General features: G+C 42.6%; 1 protein-coding gene across 3 annotated transcripts in view; it reads left to right on the forward strand.

Moving 5' to 3' along the window:
* Positions 1 to 444: 444 nt before the first annotated feature.
* Positions 445 to 23,623, forward strand: part of LOC124012534 (dyslexia-associated protein KIAA0319-like protein) — a 31,131-nt gene continuing 7,952 nt past the window's right edge. The window contains exons 1-11 of one of the 3 annotated variants that reach the window (XM_046326266.1): positions 475 to 560; positions 1,178 to 1,616; positions 9,375 to 9,552; positions 10,723 to 10,851; positions 20,416 to 20,789; positions 21,083 to 21,314; positions 21,576 to 21,674; positions 21,922 to 22,019; positions 22,243 to 22,330; positions 22,659 to 22,751; positions 23,194 to 23,326. In XM_046326266.1, the coding sequence (XP_046182222.1) occupies positions 10,743 to 10,851; positions 20,416 to 20,789; positions 21,083 to 21,314; positions 21,576 to 21,674; positions 21,922 to 22,019; positions 22,243 to 22,330; positions 22,659 to 22,751; positions 23,194 to 23,326 (1,226 nt within the window). In that variant the 5' untranslated portion in view covers positions 475 to 560; positions 1,178 to 1,616; positions 9,375 to 9,552; positions 10,723 to 10,742. Of the gene's footprint in view, positions 561 to 1,177; positions 1,617 to 1,638; positions 1,966 to 9,374; positions 9,553 to 10,722; positions 10,852 to 20,415; positions 20,790 to 21,082; positions 21,315 to 21,575; positions 21,675 to 21,921; positions 22,020 to 22,242; positions 22,331 to 22,658; positions 22,752 to 23,193; positions 23,327 to 23,623 lie in introns of those variants that run through there. The other 2 variants (XM_046326265.1, XM_046326267.1) reach the window with 2 other exon arrangements.

Below are 23,623 nucleotides of genomic sequence, written 5' to 3' on the forward strand. Positions count from 1 at the left end.
ATGGACACAATTGATAGTTTTTCCCTGTACAGTGCTATATTTGTACCATATTTGTTGGGTGTCCAGAAGCTCCACGCTAACATTTTGTTCAAACTCACTCCTGACTCACTACTGTTTTGTAGGCTACGTACTCTTGTGAATAGGCTGGACCCTGGTTTTATGGACAAACCGATTATCTACTGTGCAATATCTGTCCAATACGAAAAAACTGTTACATTTATTGGCCAAACTTTAAGGGCCTCAAAATGAGCAGCAACGCTATTCTGGGTGTAAACTCTGGATTTGGAGTGCTCATTGGATTTAAGATGTGCTCATTGGATTTAAGATGATTGGCAACAATAACCAATGTTCTATAATTGTCGCCATAGTTATTAATTGAGAAAGTACACAGGACGGGACTCTTATTCTGAAGGACTCCTAAAATCTGTAACCCGGAAATAGTCAGTTATTCTTGCCTGCTTCACAGCGGTGTCAGTAAGAGATGACCCATAGTGAACAGCGAGAAACTACGACGTATCCTAGCTCAAGCATAGGAACCGAAACATTTCATACAACGACTGGTGAGTTTATGCATATATATTCCATACATTAAAACAGAGGCGTGACACGTCTTGCGATCGATAAACTGCGTGCATTCGATCAGTGAGTGGGCTAATAATGCCAGGTTCTAAAGCCAAACCATGATAAACTGCTGGTGCCTGGAAGGGGTGATCCATCCAGGATTATACCGAGGGACGTCATTGTTACACCTGTCATGCTGAATATCAATAGCATATGTATCAGTATGATTATAATGGTAGATTTTTTTCTGTATTCAGCCATGGATAATTGTCATTGTCCACTGCGCAACCTTGGCTACTACTAACGTCGACTGTGAGGCAGGTTTTTAGAGATTAGTGGCTTGCTTTGCCTATGGCTAAATTCAGCTTGTAAAACAAAATTGCCTAACTTTCTTATGGGCCATAATTCTAGGCTTCTTCTTCGTGTTTATTATACATTTTGTTTAATTTGCAGGGTTTGAAATGTATATTAATAATCTCAATGTGTCGTCATTTCAAACGAGGCAGAGCCAAAGACTTGGGGGCATTCTGTCATCTGAGAAAGTGCTCCTCTGAATTGTCTGTCTACAGCAGCCAATAGTGGATTTACGGGTGATTTATTTTTTCTTCTTCATTAGCCTGGCTGAGAGAATGGGAGGAGGAAGAAGGAAAAAGCCAGTGAAACCTTGCCCGGATCTAAAGTTGACCATCGCATAGATCCTTGTTTGCTTTTTCCCTCATGAGAATATGCGTCTAAAAAGTTGATGACAGAGGTGGCCTCCCAGTGACCGCGTCACATGGCAGAGGGAGGGTACCTCTGCAGGCACCACGTCACGACTGATCTCGAGCCACCGCGCTGCCAAAATGCTAATAAACAATTATTTAGAATATCTGATAGCTAAGTATTTTTTTACCTGTGGATTTTTGTGTTATATGAAAGCAACCTAGAAGATCTGGAACGAAGCCATTTGGACTTCTAAAGCCAGAAACAACTTCAAAAAGCCAGGCATTTTTGACAGCTGTCATCGCAGTTCGTTTCATTATCAGGATACAACTGTTGATAAGACTGAGGCGGATGTAAGTGTGGCAATGTCTGCTTGCTGTAATGCGGATCCGAGAAATTACCAATATCATGCAGGTTTGCTTGTCATGTAAAGTGGGAGGTTGATATTAAATGACTTTCTAGCGCAGCAGTTGCCACATACTCTCAGTTCGATAATCAGTCCGAAAATGCGGTGTGTGTGTGAGAGCCTATTGCTCCATGCCATGGGATTGCTTTCTACTCCAACCTGAACTAAATGTGCTCATGCTGCTCTCTGTTTTGTTTTTGTTTCTCTGAACTTCCTGTAAGAACTTGCTGAGGAATTGTGAAGGGAAAAAATAGTAGCCTACTGCTATTCTACTTGGGTTAGATTTTCAGCATGTGGTGAGCGTTCCACCTTTTCTAATTCTATAGGAGGATAATAGGCATAACACTGAGTGTACAAAACATTAAGAACACCTGCTCTTTTTCCATGACACAGACTGACCAGGTAAAAGCTATGATCCCTTATTGATGTCACTTGTTAAATCCACTTCAATCAGTGTAAACAAAGGGAAGGAGACCGGTTAAAGAAGGGTTTTTAAGCCTTGAGGCAATCTTTTCAACCTCTTTCTTTAACCACCAGATGACAGAAAGTGAAAGAATTTAACAGTATGTCAGTGGAAGGGAGAACAGTAGCAGGTGACCCAACTGTGGTTTGTGACTGCTATGTATCCAATTCAATTTGGTAACAGAATTTTAAGTTTAATTCATAAACAAGTTGATATCAGTAAAAACACTAATTTAATTGATAGGTATACATTTACATGTTACTTCTGTGAATTTTCATTTTCCTCATGAGGGCGAGAACTATGAAAATATCTTGAAGAAATGTGTGATTTTGGTAACAGTACTTCAAGGCAATGTTTCCCAAATTTACAGAAGGCGTATTTAAACAAAAAAAATCCTAAACTGAACATAAGTGTTGATAGTAGTTGGCAGCAATGTTCCCTCTAAATTGCGTGCATAGCCAAACATTTCTGTAAAAACCCAACAATAAAGCTTTGTTCCAAAAATGTTGTATTAGTTTTGGGCTGTTTTGTGGAAGGTGCACCCGATTCTGCTGCCCTGCGAACTGTTCCAATTTTGAAACATTTCATGTGACTGTAGGTCCAAATTCTACCTTCACGAGGGCCAATCAAGTGCACGGTAGGCCTACCGCTGGCCAGTCGGATGGCTCAGATTACCGTGTCTGCAGTAACGTAGCAAGCACAAGAAATCTACAGCAAAGTTGATACTGTGAGATTTCAAAACATGTAAAACCATGACTACAGGGAGACTGTCAAGGAATACAGCAAAAAGCTGCTGTTTTATGAGTGAGTTCATGTCCATTGCCACTCAGCGCTACAACAAGCAGTGCAGCAGTAATGAATGAGTAGGCAAGTGTATCTATAGGCTTGCGTTGTTATTATTAGCGACTTGGGTCTTTTTTTATATCATGGAATATTTCACTTTCTCTGTTCACGGGAGTAACAACATGAATTTGTGCTTGAGGCAGATATAATGCGGTGCGACTCAAGTTTCGCCATCCGCTGGAAGACGGTGTCCCTTTTTGGTCAGTGTCAGAGGAGGAAAGTCAGAGCGGAGGGATGTTGAGTGACGGACCCTCAGTCTGCTGCTCTCTCCCTCCGCTGAGACTGACCATCAGATGCAGGCACCATCAGCCCAGTAAAATAGAAAGCAAATTATTTAAATGTATGCTCACTCAGGGGTGCTTCATAAGTAATACAACAACGGATCTATTACTGGTGTTCATATAGCCTATCTCAAAACAATTTATATAATACAAAAGTTTACTATAGTTTACTGCACAAATCTCATTGCTACAGTACTGTTTTTAATTGGTTGATGTTGCTTAGGTTTACATTTTAAGTCATGTCAACAACAAAAGATCTGAGTGGCAGATCTCAGCTTGCATTTTGACTCCAAGGGATCTTGGTTGGTGACCACTGTTCTAGAGTTTTCCCTGTTAACACTATCAACTTTTCCCTTTACTGTGCCAATTGTGATTGCATCAACACAATATTAACCACTGTCAATGTAACATACTGACACAAAACAAACTTGTTTTAGGCCAAACGCATTGGAGTAGGATTCTATTGCATTGACATGCTTGACTCAGCCGTACTCTACACAGACCGGAGTGGCATAAACAATCAGAGCTGCAGGAGGCCTATATGCAAATAGATCATTGCCATATATGGATCTGTGCCATTTACTTTTAACTGGACTGTGTTTACAGCATGAGCGGTTGTGAGTAGATGCGCTTGTTTTGAGATCAAAGCGAGAGCTGCATGTAGGCATGGGTACATTTTGTTCTTCTCCTTTGCTAGTTTGTTAGTTATTAGTCAGTTATAGATAATTTGTAGTCAGCAATAGGGGAGTGATTGCTTCCAACAAGTGCACAAAATGTGTACATTTTCTAGACATCTTTGAAAAGCTAGTCAGGTAAAGAGATTCTTTTTTTGAAACGTGCAGTGTTGTATTTTGTGGCGTTCAAAGTAGGCCTGCAATCCATGAGACTTTCCATGAGACTTTCAAAAACAAACACGCAGGGCTTGACATTAACCTGTTTATCCACTTGACCTTCAGACAATGAGACTGAAAATATTGTGTTTGATGCAAGAAATCACTTTACAAAATAAAATGTATTATTGCTCAATCTATTTCATGCTGATAAAAAAAGAAAGAATCCATGGGCCTAATGGATATGCTCAAACTCGCACACGTTTGATTGCCCCTATAAGTGTATCTGTAGTTCTTACATCCATTTTTGGGATTTACAAATTATGATTATTTACAAAGATATTATTATACGTAATAGAAAGGAATAGGTTATAAGAAGCCAAATCTAACCATCCCATAAAGTAAAATGTAACATCCATGTATGGCCATTAATGTAAACCTTAATATTGGTTAATCCTGCAGTAGATGTTGTTCAATTGGTAACATACATTTTGTCTTCTTCTAATGCATCTTAAGGGGAAAGTAATCTAAAAGTAACAATGTAATCAGATTACTTTACTGAGTTTTGGTAATTCAAAGGTTACGTTACTGATTGCAATTTTGGACAGGTAACTGGAACGGATTACATGTACAAAGTAACCTACCCAAGCCAGGTGTTTTGATGTATTTATAATGCCTTTTTTAAAAGTGTCAATCAGCAGTTCAAAATAATAACTGTGGTCCCCGCCCCTGTTTCTATAAAAATTTGAGGGATTGGGCAGGGGAAATGTAACTACCTTAAATACTAAATGTATCTACCTCAAATACTTCATACCCCTGCACATTGATGTGGTACTCGTGCTCGCTGTGTATAGTGCCTTCGGAAATGTATTCAGACCTCTTGACTTTTTCCACATTTTGTTACGTTATAGCCTTATTCTAAAATGGATTAAATAAAAACATTTCCTCAGATCACACTCCATAATGACAAAGTGAAAACAGGTTTTAAAAAAAACAGATACCTTATGTAAATAAGTATTCAGACCCTTTCCTATGAGACTCGAAATTGAGCTCAGGCGAATCCTGTTTCCATTGATCATCCTTGAGATGTTGCTACAACTTGATTGGAGCCCACCTGTGGTAAATTCAATTGATTGGACATGATTTGGAAAGGCACACACCTGTCTTAAAAGGCCCCACAGTTGACAGTGCATTGGTTTTTACCAAGCCATAAGTTTGAAGGAATTTTCCGTAGACAGAGACAGGATTGTGTCGAGGCACAGATCTGGGGAAGGGTACCAAAAAATGTCTGCAGCATTGAAGGTCCCCAAGAACACAGTGGCCTCCATCATTCTTAAATGGAAGAAGTTTGGAACCACCAAGACTCTACCTAGAGCTGGCCGCCAGGCCAAACAGAGCAATCGGTGGAGAAGGGCATTGGTCTGGGAGGTGACCAAGAACCCGATGGTCACTCTGACAGCGCTTTAGTGTTTCTCTGTGGAGATGGGAGAACCTTCCAGGAGGACAACCATATTTGCAGCACTCATCATGCTGTGGGGATGTTTTTCAGCAGCACGGACTGGGAGACTAGTTAGGATCGAGGGAAAGATGAACGGAGCAAAATACAGAGATCCTTGATGAAAACCTGTTCCAGAGCGCTCAGGACCTCAGGCTGGGGCGAAGGATCACCTTTCAACAGGACAACAACCCTAAGCACACAGCCAAGACAACGCAGGAGTGGCTTCGGGACAAGTCTCTGAATGTCCTTGAGTGGCCCAGCCCGAGCCTGGACTTGAACCCGATCAAACATCTCTGGAGGGATCTGAAAATAGTTGTGCACTGACGGATCTGCAGAGAAGAATGGGAGAAACTCTCCAAATACAGGTGTGCCAAGCTGGAAGCGTCATACCCAAGAAGACTCAAGTCTGTAAGGTGCTTCAACAAAGTACTGAGTAAAGGGTTGTCACGCCTTGGTCATTGTATCTTGTGTTTTGTTAATTGTTTGGGTAGGCCAGGGTGTGACATGGGTTTATATGTTGTATTTCGTATTGGGGTTTGTATTAATTGGGAGTGTGTATTAGTAGGGGTGTGTCTAGTTAGGCTTGGCTGCCTGAGGCGATTCCTAATTGGAGTCAGCTGATTCTAGTTGTCTCGGATTGGGAACCGTATTTAGGTAGCTTGAGTGCGCGTTGTATTTCGTGGGCGATTGTACCTGTCTTTGTGTTAGTCACCAGATAGGCTGTATTAGTTTCACTCGTTTGTTGTTTTCGTATTTTCAGTTATTTCATGTACCGCTATTTTCTTCATTAAAAGTCATGAGTAACCTACACGCTGCATTTCGGTCTGACTCTCTTCAAACAGCAGACGAATATCATTACAAGGGTCTGAATAAATTTGCAAACATTTCTAAAAATATTTTTTTGCTTTGTCATTATGCAGTATTGTGTGTAGATTGATTGAGGGGGAAAAATATTTAATATATTTTAGAATAAGGCTGTAATGTAACAAAATGTGGAAAAGGTTAAGGGGTCCGTATACTTTCCAAATCCACTGTATAGCTTAATTTGTATGTATTTTATTCCTCTTTAAATCAGCATCATTGGGAAGGGCTCATAAGCAAGCATTTCATGGTAAAGTCTACACCTGTTGTCTTCACTGCATGTGACAAATAAATGTAATGTGCAAAACAAACTTATATTTTGGGTTCTGATGGAGTAAAACAGTTGATCTAAGCTCATTAGGCATTTATGTTATATTCTTTTAGAATCAATGGGTTCATATCGTTCATTTATTAGTTCAAAAATGTATGTAGCAACTGCATTTTGGCCCTTTAAGACTTTTTCTGGGAGATGTCTTCTAAGACACAATTTTTCCATCTGTTTGACAAGAAATCGAAGCCTTTGCTCATTCCTAATTTTTTTGATGGAAAATGGTGGAAAAAATGTATATATGCCTTAAGTTTTCATTTGACTCCCTATTTGACATGTTCCTACGAACTTCACACGTTGGTGCTTATGGGCCCTTTTACCAGTTACAAAAACGGACTTCTTCAAGAGCAAAAATATTATTGTTGGTGTAACGGCGTTCGTCTGTTGAAAGAGAGTCGGACCAAAATGCGGCGTGGTGTTTACTCATGTTCTTTAATGAAATAATGACCGATTACATGAAATAACTAAATATACAAAACAACAAACGAAACGCGAAAACCTATACAGCCTATCTGGTGACAACAAACACAGAGACAGGAACAATCACCCACAAAACACACAGTGAAACCCAGGCTACCTAAATATTTTTCCCAATCAGAGACAACCAGAATCACCTGACTCTGATTGAGAACCGCCTCAGGCAGCCATAGCCTATGCTAGACACCCCTACTCAGCCGCAATCCCAATGCCTACTAAAACCCCAATACAAAACACAACAAAATAAACCCATGTCACACCCTGGCCTGACCAACTAAATATATAAACACAAAATACTAAGACCAGGGCGTGACAGTTGGAAACTCTCCACATGTTGATGTCGTTTTTGAAAGGCCTTTTTCATCATGCGTGTTTGGTACCTGCTGACATTTTATGTTTTCAGAATTTAAAAAAATCTTATCGAGGATCGATACAGATAGTTTTCAGCATAAGGACTAATAACCGTTGTAAAATGCAGTCCACCTGCTGTTCTGCTGTCCCTTCAACATTTGAAATGTGCCTTAACCACATTCCATCAGCACCTCACCCTATATACTATAAACAATGTTCAGAAGGAGAGTGCATGGAAATGAACGCTTAGGTCAGTGGGTGGAGAGACAACACCGACAACTCCTGTCAGGCAGATATTTAACCATGCTCATGATTCTCTCAAACAGAATTTCTGTTAACCCAGAAGCCTGTTACAAGTGCTTATAGAACAGCCACTCATTACTATGTTATAAAACATCTCCAGGAGAAGATTAATCGGAATGGCCGATTTAATTAGAGCCGATTTCAAGTTTTCATAACAATCAGAAATGGGTATTTTTGGGGCAGATTTCCGATTATTATTATTTTTTTATACCTTTTATTTAACTAGGCAAGTCAGTTAAGAACAAATTCTTATTTTCAATGACTGCCTAGGAACTGTGGGTTAACTGTCTTGTTCAGGGTCAGAATGACAGATTTTCACCTTGTCAGCTCAGGGGTTTCAATCTTGCAACCGCATAGTTAACTAGTCCAATGCTCTAACCATTGCACTACACGAGTAGCCTGCCTGTTACTCGCATGCAGTAGAAGCCGAGGTAAATTGCTAGCTAGCATTAAACTTATCTTATAAAAAACAACAATCAATCATAATCACCAGTTATAACTACTAATCCAGTTTAGCAGGCAATATTAACCAGATGAAATTGTGTAATTTCTCTTGCGTTCATTGCACGCAGAGTCAGGGTATATGCAACAGTTTGGGCTGCCTGGCTCATTGCGAACTAATTTTCCAGAATTTTACGTAATTATTACATACATTGAAGGTTGTGCAATGTAACAAGAATATTTAGACTTAGGGATGCCACCCATTAGATAAAATACCGAACGGTTCCGTATTTCACTGAAATAATAAACATTTTGTTTTCAAAATGATAGTTTCCGGATTCGATCATATTAATGACCAAAGGCTCGTATTTCTGTGTGTTATTATATTATAATTAAGTCTAATTTGATAGAGCAGTCTTTTCAGCGGCTTTTGTGGAGCGATGGGTAATAATGCTTCGAGTGTGGCTGTTGTCAATGTGTTCCTGGTTCGAGCCCAGGTAGGAGCGAGGAGAGGGACGGAAGCTATACTGTTACACTGGCAATACTATAGTGCCTATAAGAACATCCAATAGTCAAAGGTATATGAAATACAAATGGTATAGAGAGAAATAGTCCTATAAATACTATATTAACTACAACCTAAAACCTCTTACCTTGGAATACTGAAGACTCATGTTAAAACGAACCGCCAACTTTCATATGTTCTCATGTTCTGAGCAAGGAACTTAAACGTTAGCTTTTTTACATGGCACACATTTTTACATGGCACACTTTGTTTTTTTATTATTTAAACCAAATTGAACATGTTTAATTATTTATTTGAGGCTAAATTGATTTTATTGATGTTTTATATTAAGTTAAAATAAGTGTTCATTCAGTATTGTTGTAAATGTCATTATTACAAATTAAAAATCGTCCGATTTAATCAGTATCTGCCTTTTTGGTCCTCCAATAATCGGTATCGGTATCGGCGTTGAAAATTCATAATCGGCTGACCTCTACTTTCTTCCCCCTCTTCTCCTCCCCCAGGTTGCTCTCTCATCTGCCAGGGCAGTAGGGGGTCAGAGGGAGTGTCATGTTGAAGCTGCTCTTCCACATAGTGCTGGTGTTGACCTGTCTTCACCCTTCACCTCACCTCTCTCCCCACATAAGCTAACTCCAGCTGCTCTCAGTCTCCACCCTCTTCCACCAATTGGCCAGGAGAAAGGTAAATATACTGTACTGTAAAAGATTGTGACCTTAACGCACGCAATTGTATTTGATCACCTGTCTGACTCTTTTTAATGTCCTGAAATGATACAATGTGTCCATTTGCCTTAGCTCTGATTTACAGAAGAGATTGGGCTATTGCCTGGGGTAAGTGAACTGAATAGTCACGCAAGTTGAGCCTGCTCTAAGATTGCTTCATTGGGCAGGTGATTATCTTTTTAAAGAAGTGAAAACCACCAAACTGCAAAGTAGCCTAAAACTGATCTTTCTGGTTCCGCCCCATTTGTTTAAGTGAAAGACAGACAATTTATGGCAGTCAGAGCCTTTACAGAAAACAATCAAAATACAAAGACTTTCAGTACTGATCTTTCTGATTCCTCCCCTATGTGTAGGTGAAAGGCAGGCAGTATATGGTTCCTCTGTGTGTAAATAGCTCATTTACATTTTTGCAGAAGTGATCATCATTGTCTATCAGACTTTTTTTTTTTAATTGACTTTTTACCACTTTTCTTCCAAATTTCGTGTTCTCCAATTGGTAGTTACAGTCTTGTCTCATCGCTGCAACTCCCGTACAGACTTGGGAGAGGCGAAGGTTGAGAGTAGTGCATACTCCGAAACACAACCCAGCCAAGCCACACTGCTTCTTGACACAATGCCTGCTTAACCTGGAAGCCAGCCGCACCAATGTGTTGGTGGAAACACCGTACACCTGACGACCGTGTCAGCGTGCACTGCGCCCGGCCTGCCTGCCACAGGAGTCGCTAGTGTGCTGTGGGACAAGGACATCCCTGCCGGCCAAACCCTTCCCTAACCACGACAATGCTGGGCCAATTGTGCGCCGCCCCATGTGTCTCCTGGTCACGGCCGGCTGCAACAGAGCCTGGTCTTGAACCCAGAATCTCTAGTGGCACAGCTAGCACTACGATGCAGTGCCTTAGACCACTTTACCACTCGGGAGGCCTCCTTTCAGACTTTAAATGTCAATCTCTGCTTAGTGCCTGGTTCGTGCCGGTGTTGAATTACATCAAGGTGGTGTAATGTTGTAGCCTGGAAATCCAGACTGAAGCATACTACGCTTCACTATTGTTTTACTATTGAGAGGAATTTGGTCTGGATTTCCAGGCTAGTAATGTTGTACAATTCTGACAACTGTTTCTGTTCTGTCCAGGTCCTCGGTCCTTATGGAAAATGTCCTATGCATATCAGAACCTGTTCAGCTGGAGTCGACCTCGATTGACACAGCCACATCTCCTCTTCCTATCACTGAGCTTCTTGTGCCGCTTAGTTGCTCCCGCAGGTAAAACGCACCAATACATTTCTCTGGAATTATTTGCGATGTCACGATTGTCCAGGATGTTAGAATGAATGAGATCTATTCATTGAGTTGATTATTTTGTTATACTTACCATAGGCTTTATGGAATCTGAGACATTGCAACATAAATACCAGTGTCTAACAATAGATGCTTGTCTTTATTACATAGTTTGTGTCATAAGTCATAGTTTGGGTCCGCATGCTCCTCAGCCGAAACAGTTCGGTAGAGTTTGTGCATACATTATGAGGACATTTTTGTGACGTTTTTGTACGTTTTGAACATCGGTGAGGGTTATTTTAGCTGTTCGGGGGAACACCTTTTTGGGAGGGATGCAAGTCGAAGTTCAAATCCGAAGACTTACGCCCCTTCGTCGGTGTTTGGTCAACAGTAGGAATTCTTCAATAAAGTTTTTGTTGTTGTTGAACAAGAGACGACTCGTTGGCATGCACATTTATTTATTGAAAAATACTTAGTTAAATGTAAAATTGTGTGACTAACATGCTGACTAGACCGGGCACGAGCGTGCGTCCGCGCATGTTGATTTTGTCCATCCACACCAGACCGATCAGGGCATGAATGTTGAAATATCAAAACGAACTCTGAACCAACTATATTCATTTGAGGACAGGTCGAAAGCATGAAACATTCATGACCATTTAGCTAGCTTGCTGTTTCTAGCTCATTTCTCCTGGGATATAAACATTGGGTTGTTATTTTATCTGAAATGCACAAGGTCCTCTACTCTGACAATTAATCCACAGATGAAAGGGGAAACCTAGTTAGTTTCAGTCTTCTTCAGACTTTATATGGCGGTTGGCAACCAACTTTAAGGTGCATTACCACCACCAGTTGGACTGGAGTGTGGACCTCAGTTCAGCTTTCGCTCACCAACGTGGGTATATGCTCCTATAAACCAATGAGATGGGAGAGGCGGGACTTGCAGCTTGTCCAATATAGAACCAAGTTTTATTTTAGTGCCTCGCTACGCAGACGTGTGTGAGCAGTTTGGATGAAATGATTGAATAACATGTACAGTTGAAGTCTGAAGTTTACATACACTTAGATTGGAGTCATTAAAATTCATTTTTCAACCACTCCACAAATTTCTTGTTAACGAACTATAGTTTTGGCAAGTCGGTTAGGACATCTACTTTGTGCATGACACAAGTCATTTTTCCAACAATTGTTCACAGACAAATTATTTCACTTATAATTCACTGTATCACAATTCCCGTGGGTCAGAAGTTTACATACACTAAGTTTGTAAAATTAGGTCATGGCTTTAGATGCTTCTGATAGGTGACATCATTTGAGTCAATTGGAGGTGTACCTGTGGATATATTTCAAGGCCTACCTTCAAACTCAGTGCCTCTTTGCTTGACATCATAGGAAAATCAAAAGAAATCAGCCGAGACCTCAGAAAAACAATTGTAGACCTCCACAAGTCGTGTTCATCCTTGGGAACAATTTCCAAATGCCTGACGGTACCATGTTCATCTGTACTAACAATAGTACGCAAGTATAAACACCATGGGACCACGCAGCCGTCATACCGCTCAGGAAGGAGACATGTTCTGTCTCCTAGAGATGAATGTACTTTGGTGCGAAAAGTGCAAATCAATCCCAGAACAACAGCAAAGGACCTTGTGGAGATGCTGGAGGAAACAGGTACAAAAGTATCTATATCCACAGTAAAAACGAGTCCTATGTCGACATAACCTGAATGGTTGCTTAGCAAGGAAAAAGCCACTGCTCCAAAACCGCCATAAAAAAGCCAGACTACGGTTTGCAACTGCACATGGGGACAAAGATTGTACTTTTTGGAGAACTGTTCTCTGGTCTGATGAAACAAAAATATAACTTTTTGGCCATAATGACCATATTTATGTTTGAAGGAAAAGAGGCTTGCAAGCCGACGAACACCATCCCAACCGTGACGCATGGGGTGGCAGCATCATGTTGTGGGAGTGCTTTGCTGCAGGAGGGACTGGTGCGCTTCACAAAATAGATGGCATCATGAGGAAGGAAAATGATGTGGATATATTAAAGCAACATCTTAAGACATCAGTCAGGAAGTTAAAGCTTGGTCGCAAATTGGTCATCCAAATGGACAATGACCCCAAGAATACTTCCAAAGTTGTGGCAAAAGGGCTTAAGGACAATGAAAGTCAAGGTATTGGAGTGTCCATCACAAAACCCTGACCTCAATCCTATAGCAACTTTGTGGGCAGAACTGAAAAGAGCGTGTGTGTGCAAGGAGGCCTACAAACCTGACTTAGTTACACCAGCTCTGTCAGGAGAAATGGGCCAAAATTCACCCAACTTATTGTGGGACGCTTGTGGAAGGCTACCCAAAATGTTTGACCCAAGTTAAACAATTTAAAGGCAATGCTACCAAATACACTCAATTAGTATGTAAACTTCAGACCCACTGGGAATGTGATGAAAGAAATAAAAGATGAAATCATTCTCTCACTTATTATTCTGACAATTCACATTCTTAAAATAAAGTGGTGATCCTAACTGACCTAAGACGGGGAATTTTTACTCGGATTAAATGTCAGGAATTGTGAAAAACTGAGTTTAAATGTATTTGGCTAAGGTGCATGTAAACTTCCGACTTCAACTGTATGTATAAATGTATTTTGCAACGCTCACGTACATAATGCAAGCGGTGAGGTCATCATGTAAGATCTCAGCAAAAATGTGTTGATGACAGATTGGTTGAGTTATCTTAAATTATTTCGGACTGTTATGAGGAATTATATACTGGCTATGGGGTCTCAAAATGGGCAAACGGTACAATTATGTTTTTTTTTTTTTTTTACATTTTCAAGCAAAGGTCTATTTAAGGGAGTATGCAAGCACACTTGTTTGGTTCGCCTAGCTGATTTCGGCTAGACACCAGTCGAACTGAAGCATACTGTGTGTTTATCGGGTTGTTAGTAATTGTTTGTACTGCCTGCTGGTTCTGAGGCGTGCGTGCATATTTCAGTGGAAGTTCCACTCCGAATGGCTGTTTTTACAGTGTGGGTGAGTGATGCCACAAGGCCTGGGGGGGAGGAAATGACTAAACGGAGACAAAAGGGCCCATTCTCTAAAAGAAAGCAGAAAGGCTCATTCGCTGCAAGCAGTTTTACAGGGAGTTCAAGTTACACCCACATCCCATAATATTCAGCTCTGGAGCGTCTGGAGCTATGGCAACAATGGCCATGGGAATAGGTGCGCTTTCAGTGAGTGTCTGAGTTGATGGTTGGTGCCATGTCTTGTCTAGAGACACATCAAATCATATGTATCTATAAAGCTCTTTTTAAATCTGCAGATGTCACAAAGTGCTTATACAGAAACCCAGCAATGCAGATGTACATTCGAAGCACGGTGGTTGAGGAAAACTCCTTAGAAAGGAAGGAACTTAGGAAGAAACATGGAGAGGAACCAGGCTTTGAGGGGTGGCCAGGGGGGGATTATTAGAGGACCTGGCCAATAAGGCCAGATCGTTCTTCAAACGTTCATAGATGACCAGCAGGGTCAAATAATGATCAGTGGTTGTGGAGGGTGCAACAGATCAGGAGTAAATGTCAGTTGGATTTTCGTAGCCGAGCATTCAGAGGTCGAGAGAGAGAGGTCGAGAGAGAGAGGTCGAGAGAGAGAGGTCGAGAGAGAGAGGTCGAGAGAGAGAGGTCGAGAGAGAGAGGTCGAGAGAGAGAGAGGTCGAGAGAGAGAGAGGTCGAGAGAGAGAGAGGTCGAGAGAGAGAGAGGTCGAGAGAGAGGTCGAGAGAGAGAGGTCGAGAGAGAGAGAGGTCGAGAGAGAGAGGTCGAGAGAGAGAGAGGTCGAGAGAGAGAGAGGTCGAGAGAGAGAGAGGTCGAGAGAGAGAGAGGTCGAGAGAGAGAGAGGTCGAGAGAGAGAGAGGTCGAGAGAGAGAGAGGTCGAGAGAGAGAGAGGTCGAGAGAGAGAGAGGTCGAGAGAGAGAGAGGTCGAGAGAGAGAGAGGTCGAGAGAGAGAGAGGGAGGTCGAGAGAGAGAGAGGGAGGTCGAGAGAGAGAGAGGGAGGTCGAGAGAGAGAGAGGGAGGTCGAGAGAGAGAGAGAGGGAGGTCGAGAGAGAGAGAGGGAGGTCGAGAGAGAGAGAGAGGGAGGTCGAGAGAGAGAGAGAGGGAGGTCGAGAGCGAGAGAGGGAGGTCGAGAGCGAGAGAGGGAGGTCGAGAGCGAGAGAGGGAGGTCGAGAGCGAGAGAGGGAGGTCGAGAGCGAGAGAGGGAGGTCGAGAGCGAGAGAGGGAGGTCGAGAGCGAGAGAGGGAGGTCGAGAGCGAGAGAGGGAGGTCGAGAGCGAGAGAGGGAGGTCGAGAGCGAGAGAGGGAGGTCGAGAGCGAGAGAGGGAGGTCGAGAGCGAGAGAGGGAGGTCGAGAGCGAGAGAGGGAGGTCGAGAGCGAGAGAGGGAGGTCGAGAGCGAGAGAGAGGTCGAGAGAGAGAGAGAGGTCGAGAGAGAGAGAGAGCGCCAAAGGAACTGAATAATATTAAGAAATGCTACAGAAGGAAGGAAAGTAGTGTGGAAACCCACCAAAAATCAATTAAGCAACAACAAATTCAATCCCTTTTAGACAACGTCCGGGACAACGTGGCAGTAGAAAACCTAAGCGGTATATTTGACCTCTCAGCTTCCCTATCAAATCTAAAAATGTCAAGCAGGCAACCTAAGAAAATGAACAACAATGGCAAATGGTTTGATGAATGCAAATGCCTAAGAAAGAAATTGAGAAACCTATCCAACCAAAAACAGACCCAGAACCTGAGCCCACACCTTCACCATGGTGAATCACTAAAACAATAGAGAAATGCACTACGGAAAATTCGGAACAGCACCTCCGAAATCAGCTCAATGTAACTGAATAATCCATAGACTCTAACCACTTCTAGGAAAATTGGAACACACTGAACAAACAGAGTTATCTATCCAAAATGGAGATATGGATAAACCACGACTCCAATCTTTTTGACCCAAGAACAAACAGCAAAAACATATACATGATCAAATACAAATCTTAGAATCAACTATTAAAGACTACCAGAACCCACTGGATTCTCCAATTACATTGAATGAACTATAGGACAAAATACAAACCCTCCAACTCAAAAAGGCCTGTGGTGGTGATGGTATCCTAAATTAAATGATCAAATATACAGACTACAAAATTCCAATTGGCTATACTTAAACTCTTTTAACATCATCCTCAGCTCTGGCATCTGATCGCCCCAATCCACAAAGTGGAGACAAATTTGACCCCAATAACTAGGGTGTGATATGCGTCAACAGTAACCTTGGGAAAATCCTCTGCATCATCATTAACAGCAGACTCCTACAGTTCCTCAGTGAAAAGAATGAAATCGTCAAATTGTCTTTTTACCAAATGACCATATGGCAGACCACGTATTTACCCTTTACACCCTAATTGACAAAGAAACCAATCTAAACAAAAGCAAGGTCTTCTTATGCTTTGTTGACTTCAAAAAAGCTTTTGACTCAATTTGGCATGAGGGTCTGCTATACAAATTGATGTCAGACATACGACATTATAAAATCCATGTACACAAACAACGTGTGTGTGTGTGTGTGTGTGTGTGTGTGTGTGTGTGTGTGTGTGTGTGTGTGTGTGTGTGTGTGTGTGTGTGTGTGTGTGTGTGTGTGTGTGTGTGTGTGTGTGTGTGTGTGTGTGTGTGTGTGTGTGTGTGTGTGTGTGTGTGTGTGTGTGTGTGTGGTGGTTAAAATTGGCAAAAACACACATTTCTTTCCACTGGGACGTGGGGTGAGACGGATGCAGCTTAAGCTACATCTTCTTTATCATATATATATCTAAACAAAAGCAAGGTCTTCTTATGCTTTGTTGACTTCAAAAAAGCTTTTGACTCAATTTGGCATAAGGGTCTGCTATACAAATTGATGTCAGACATACGACATTATAAAATCCATGTACACAAACAACGTGTGTGTGTGTGTGTGTGTGTGTGTGTGTGTGTGTGTGTGTGTGTGTGGTTAAAATTGGCAAAAACACACATTTCTTTCCACTGGGACGTGGGGTGAGACGGATGCAGCTTAAGCTACATCTTCTTTATCATATATATATATATATATATCAATGAATTGATGAGGGCACTAGAACAGTCTGCAGCACCCGGCCTCATCCTACTAGAATCTGAAGTCAATTGTTTACTGTTTGCTGATGATCTGGTGCTTCTGTCCCCAACCAAGGAGGGCCTACAGCAGCACCTAGACCTACTGCACAGATTCTGTCAGACCTGGGCCCTGACAGTAAATCTCAGTAAGACAAAAATAATGTTGTTCCAAAAAATGTCCAGTTGCCAGGACCACAAATACAAATTCCATCTAGATGCCGTTGCCCTAGAGCACACAAAAAAACTATACGTACCTCGGCCTAAACATCAGCGCCAAAGGTAACTTACACACAGCTGTGAATGATCTGACAGACAGGGCAAGAAGGGCCTTCTATGACATGAAAAATGAAATCAATTCAACATATTTGAATCAATTACAGAACACATTGCCCTTTATGGTTGTGGTCTGGGGTCTGCTCACCAACCAATAATTCACAAATGGGGGCAAACGGAGCATGCTAGAATGCTATTTGGCCCCAAACAGAGAGTAAACCTGACCACTGTGACTGATTCAAACTTAAGGAACGCTTTGACTATGTACAGACTCAGTGAGCATAGACTTGCTATTGAGAAAGGCCTTCGTAGGCAGACATGGCTCTCAGGAGAAGACCGGTTATGTGCACACTGTCCACAAAATGAGGTGGAAACTGTGCTGCACTTCCTAACCTCCTGCCAAGTGTATGACCATATTTGAGTTACATATTTCCCTCAGACTACACAGACACACACAGAATTTGAAAACAACAAAGCGATTTTGATGAAGTCCCTTATCTATTGGGGGAAATACCACAGTGTGCCATGACAGCAGCAAGATTTGTGACCTGCTGCCGCAAGAAAAGGGCAACCAGTGAATAACAAACACCATTGTAAATACAATCCATATTTTTGCTATTTATTTGCCCTTTTGTATTTTACCTATTTGCACATATGACATTTGACATTTATTTGATTATTTTGTAACTTCTGTGAGTGTTATATTTGCTGTAAAAAAGTTTATTTCACTTTCAATAAAGCCCTTAAATTGAGGTAGAGAGAGAGAGACAGATAGATGGGGGGGACACTGTGACCATGTCCGACAATACCCCCGGACAGGGCCAACCAGGCAGGATATAACCCCACCCACTTTGCCAAAGCACAGCCCCCACACAAGAAGTCGAGAGAGGTTGAGAGGGAGATAGACCGGTCGGGGGACACTGTGGCCCCATCCAACGATACCCTAGAAGGCCAGCATCCCAGAGTCGCCTAGTCACTGTTGACTTTGAGACTGGTGTTTTGCGGGTACTATTTAATGAAGCTGACAGTTGAGGACCTGTGAGGCATCTGTTTCTCAAACTAGACACTACAACGTACTTGTCCTCTTGCTCAGTTGTGCACCGGGGCCTCCCACTACTCTTTCTATTCTGGTTAGCGCCAATGTGCGCAGTTCTGTGAAGGGAGTAGTACACAGCGTTGTACAAGATCTTCAGTTTCTTGGCAATTTCTCGCAAGGAATAGCCTTAATTTCTCAGAACAGGAATAGACTGACGAGTTTCAGAAGAAAGATCTTTGTTTCTGGCCTTTTTGAGCCTGTAATCGAACCCAAAAATGCTGATGCTCCAGATACTCAACTAGTCTAAAGAATGACAATTTTATTGCTTCTTTAATCAGCGCAACAGTCTTCAGCTGTGCTAACATAATTGCAAAAGGGTTTTCTAATGATCAATTAGCCTTTTAAAATGATAAACTTGGATGAGCTAACACAACGTGCCATTGGAACACAGGAGTGGAGGTTGCTGATAATGGGCCGCTGTACGCCTAATGTAGATATTCCATTAAAGATCAATCGTTTCCAACTACAATAGTCATTTACAACATTAACCATGTCTACACTCTACTTCTGATCAATTTGATGTTATTTTAATGGACAAAAAGTTGCTTTTCTTTCGAAAACAAGGACATTTCTAAGTGACCCCAAACTTTTTCAAAATAATGTGGTGATTGACGGTGTCAAAGGCAGCACTTAGGTTTAGGACAGACGCAGAGCCTTGGTCTGACGTCATGAAAAGGTCATTTACCACTTTCACGAGTGCCGTCTCAGAACTATGATGCTGTCTAAAACCAGACTGGAGCGTTTCGAATACATTATTTGTCTTCAGGAAGGCAGTGAGTTGCCGTACAACAGCTTTTTAATTAAAAAAATATATATTGGAGAGGAATGGGAGATTCCTCGATATATAGGCCAATTTTAAAAAATAAAAATTATTTTATTTTTATTTTTTACATTTTCTGGGTCAAGGTTTTGGCTTTATCAAGAGAGGCTTCATTACTGCGACTTTTATTGAGTTTGGTACATATCTGGTGGATAGAGAGCCATTTATTATGTTCAACATAGGAGGCCCAAGTACAGGAAGCAGCTCTTTCAGTAGTTTAGTTGGAATAGGGTCCAGTATGCAGCTGGAAGGTTTAGAGGCTATGACTATTTTTGTGAATGTTTCGAGAGATACCGGATTAATAACCTTGAATGTCTCCATGTATCTTAGGTGCTGGCAGTTCTGTTTAGACTCAGGACAACTAAGTTTTGGAGAAAGACACAGATTCAAAGAGGAGTCCATAATTGGCTTTCTGATGGTCATGATCTTTCCGTCTAAGAAGTTCAGGAATCCATCACTGCGGTATGAAGGCCGTCCTCTGTTGGGGGATACTGCAATTTTGGATTGTTTGTATCCTCCTCAATCAGGTTGGAAAAGAAGGCTGATCGAGCAGCCGCAGGGGCACTTCGATATTGCATGGTCCTGTCTTTCCAAGCTAGTCAGAAGACTTCCGGTTTGGTGGAGCGCCATTTCCGTTCCAGTTTTCTGGAAGCTTGCTTCAGAGCTCGGATATTTTCTGTATACTGCCTTTTTGTTTATGTTCTTGAGCCCCTGGTGATAGGACTTTTGACCTTGGTGATAATGTAGCCTAATCTCTGTATGTTGTCAGGGAAAGGTCTCCTTTCCCTTTTACCACTGTGACTTGGTTGAGCATTTGAGCTTCATGCCTGTCTGGAGTGTTACTGTATGTTAAGAAATTGCGTTTGCAAGGCACATATGGCTATAGAAAGATAACATGGTGAGCTGAACGCTTGTTTCACGTTTAAAATGGTATTGTTAAAAAAAACGCAACATCCATGCCTTAAATCTGTGGGGCGCAAAACCAGTGTCACCTGCTTTTCTCATCTGCCTAGCACATTAGTGTCACTGATTGCTCTGACTGCATGCAACTGGCTTCCCAGCGCTAAGCAAGAAGGAACTAAAAGCAACACACTCAGGGGCCCATGTATCTGAAATTACCCATCCTTGACCCAGATGGCACTGATCACATCCTCTTATACACACACTGTATCAACTCTCTTTCCCTCTCCAGGTGTATCTGCTGAGATCTGCAGGGTGACGGGGGGAGTGTTGGGGATCCACTGGAGCAGCGTGGTCGATTTAGGCTGGCGCCCCCTGGCCGTGGGGAGGGGCAGCGCCAGCTGCTGGGACTCCTGCTGCCTTCAGCCAGCCTGCAGTGCCGTCTGGAGCCTGGGGGGGCACTGTGTGCTGCTGAACTGCTCCAACAGAGGAGTCTGTGAAGTCACATCTCTCCCCCAGCCCCACACTGAGTCCCTGGGGTTCCTACAGCTATTTTCAAAGGGCACCACCACAGCTCAGAGGAGAAGGCTCAGGCGGGCACAAACAGGAAAGGGAAGTGAGGCCGTAAGCCAGAAACATGGGTCGGACCACAAACGTTCTAGCACTGTGAGTCAATGGAAAGTTACTGTTCTGTAGTTGAGTCATAAATGGCGGTTTACCTCCGTTCTTCCTTCCAGGATCACTGGGACAGAGTAGATGAATGCACATACTAAATACCTTCATATACATTTCTACATGCATATGACAACCTTATTTCCCTGACTTGTGTGTTGTTGAATATCATGCAATCTCTTAACTGCAGGGGTTGACGTCGTGAAGGCTATTGAAGCCTGTACAATGTAGCCAATGCCTTTAGTCCTCTTTCCATTCTCATCTGAAGTACATCCATGTCTTGGCAGGGAGTTTCCAAGGATGAAGAGCTTCCGGCTCCAACAGTCGGCGGCACCAGCGGAGTAGCTTTCCCTCAAACATCTAAGAATAACAGCCAGCTAACTGATGGAAGTGGAGAAGCGCCATCACCCTCACAGCAGAACTCTAAATCGGAGGACACCATAGGCCCAGCATCTTCCAACAGCAGCTCTGTGCTTCCCGCTAATGCTCCTACAATCACTACATCACCAACCCAGGCTGGTAAGGCAGTGGACACGGAAATCTTGACTTAGTATTCCTCAAAACTCACCCTCGGCAACTTTTGGGTTAATAACATACTAGTCACAAAATGTATGTGTTGTGAGGTATGTATTCACGGCAGGTAAAGCATTTGCTCTAAACATCTACTCCAGCTCAAAAACGGGCACCTGCTGCAGATTTCTGTCTACTTTGAATGAACTGCTGTTTCAGTTGCTCCGTCCTCCAGTTTAGTCCATGTCGTGCCTCTGGTTTCCATGACAGTCCGGGAATTGGTGGTGTCGGCAGGCGAGAGTGTGGAGGTCACGCTACCGCGCAACGAGGTGGAACTCAACGCCTTTGTGGTGCCAGCGCCCCAGCCAGGTGCGACTACTCAACCTCCCTGCCTTATTACTTTGTTATACTGTATCATACACCTGTATTATACGCACCCTCTGTAGTCCATGTGTCACCCCTAATTCTACATACGCTTATCTGTTGAAGTTGGCATGACGATGACAAAGGGGAGAGCTACTGCAGAAAACAGCCTGGTACTAAGGCCAGCTCTGTATCCCTGCATTGTCATTCCTCGGCTTTGACTCGCCCCTCTCTCTTTCTCACTTCTCGAAAGGGACCGACTATGCATTTGACTGGCTCTTGAGGACTCACCCCAAAGACTACAGTGGAGAGATGGAGGGGAAACACAGCGAGACGCTCAAACTCAGCAAGGTGCAGCTCCTTGAATTAGTTCAACCGTTCTCTCTCTCTCTCTCTCTCTCTCTCTCTCTCTCTCTCTCTCTCTGTCTCTCTGTGTCTCTCTGTGTGTGTGTGTTCAAACTGAAATTGAATTTGTGACTAGAGCCATTTATACAGTACTGTAATACAATGAGAAACAATTCCTATAGTATTCGCTCTAATTCAAACTTTCTCTGGCTCTTGTTCCTGTGTTCAGCTGACGGTGGGACTGTATGAGTTTGAGGTGACCGTGGACGGTGACGGCGCACACGGAGAGGGCTATGTCAACGTCACAGTCAAACCCGGTGGGGGTTAAACTAACATGACTCGTATTGACTGTGTTTGATATGCTCATTAGTAGGAATGTGCAAACTGTAACATATTAAAGGCCACCTCCCCTGACTCTCCCATTAATGGGCTTAGACTGAACTGTCGACAATGACTCATACCTGGGTCATGTTCATTTGAACCAAATGTAAGATAAGACTGAAACAGTGATGGATTACCTGGAGTTGTCCAATAAGAAATGCTTATTTTAGTTTTCCGTTGCAACAATGTTTTGCTACGCGTTCGCTAATGAACACAACCCAGCAGTACCATTCAGCCAATTAGCTAACCTCTTCCACATCACAGAGCCACGGGTAAACAAGCTCCCCGTCGCTGTGGTTTCCCCAAAGTTCCAGGAGATATCCTTGCCAACCAGCTCCACCGTGATCGACGGCAGCCGTGAGTACACCTGGCTTTTTGGTCTCAATCAAATCATATAAATTAGAATTGCACCATCTGTTGATGATGTCAAAAGGGGTCTTAGGTTGCATCTTGTCTAGTTGTTTCCTGACAAAAAAAGACAGATTTGGTCAAGGGTGCCTTTATTTAGATTATAGCTCTACTAGCGTACATTGAAATTATACCTTGACCATTTTAGGTCAAGAACCGGTATTTGCCCTAGAATACTAATGTTGATCTTTAGCTTGGTGCAAAGGTCCTCCAAACAACACCCTGGGCAGTTTTTACAGTATCACCTTACATAAAACAATGGAAGACAAACTTTAGTAGTCAGGGTTGAGACCGGGGCAAAAATCTAGGCAGGGTAGCCTATACATTTAACCGGTTCTTTTCCCCTCTTCTTCCTCCTCTCTTCCTCCTCTCGCTGTGTGCGGTCCCTCAGAGAGCACAGACGACGACAAGGTGGTGGCGTGGCACTGGGAGGAGGTGAAGGGCCCGCTGAGGGAGGAGAAGGTCTCTGCAGACACCCAAATCCTCACCCTCATCGGCCTGGTCCCAGGGAACTACACATTCAGGCACTGTTACCTTGTCTTCTCAATGGGCAATGCATCATCTTGTATATTCTCTACATATTGCTTTATATTCCTTGAGGTACTTCTTTCTATTTTTGTACCTATGGGCATGTTCTACCTTGTATTCCCCTTCCATCTCTTACTTCAGATGTTTTCGTCATACCATATCACATGCATTCGCCCACGCCCCTCACCCCCTCTCCCCATTTCAGCTGTAGGTGAAAGCTACTGTGGGTCTTAGAAGCAAGGAGGACATTAGGAATTTGTCAATCTGTCATAAACCCGGACCTTCCTGCACGG

This window comes from Oncorhynchus gorbuscha, linkage group LG24 (genome assembly GCF_021184085.1).
Source record: "Oncorhynchus gorbuscha isolate QuinsamMale2020 ecotype Even-year linkage group LG24, OgorEven_v1.0, whole genome shotgun sequence".
In the NCBI taxonomy this organism is placed as follows: Eukaryota; Metazoa; Chordata; class Actinopteri; order Salmoniformes; family Salmonidae; genus Oncorhynchus; species Oncorhynchus gorbuscha.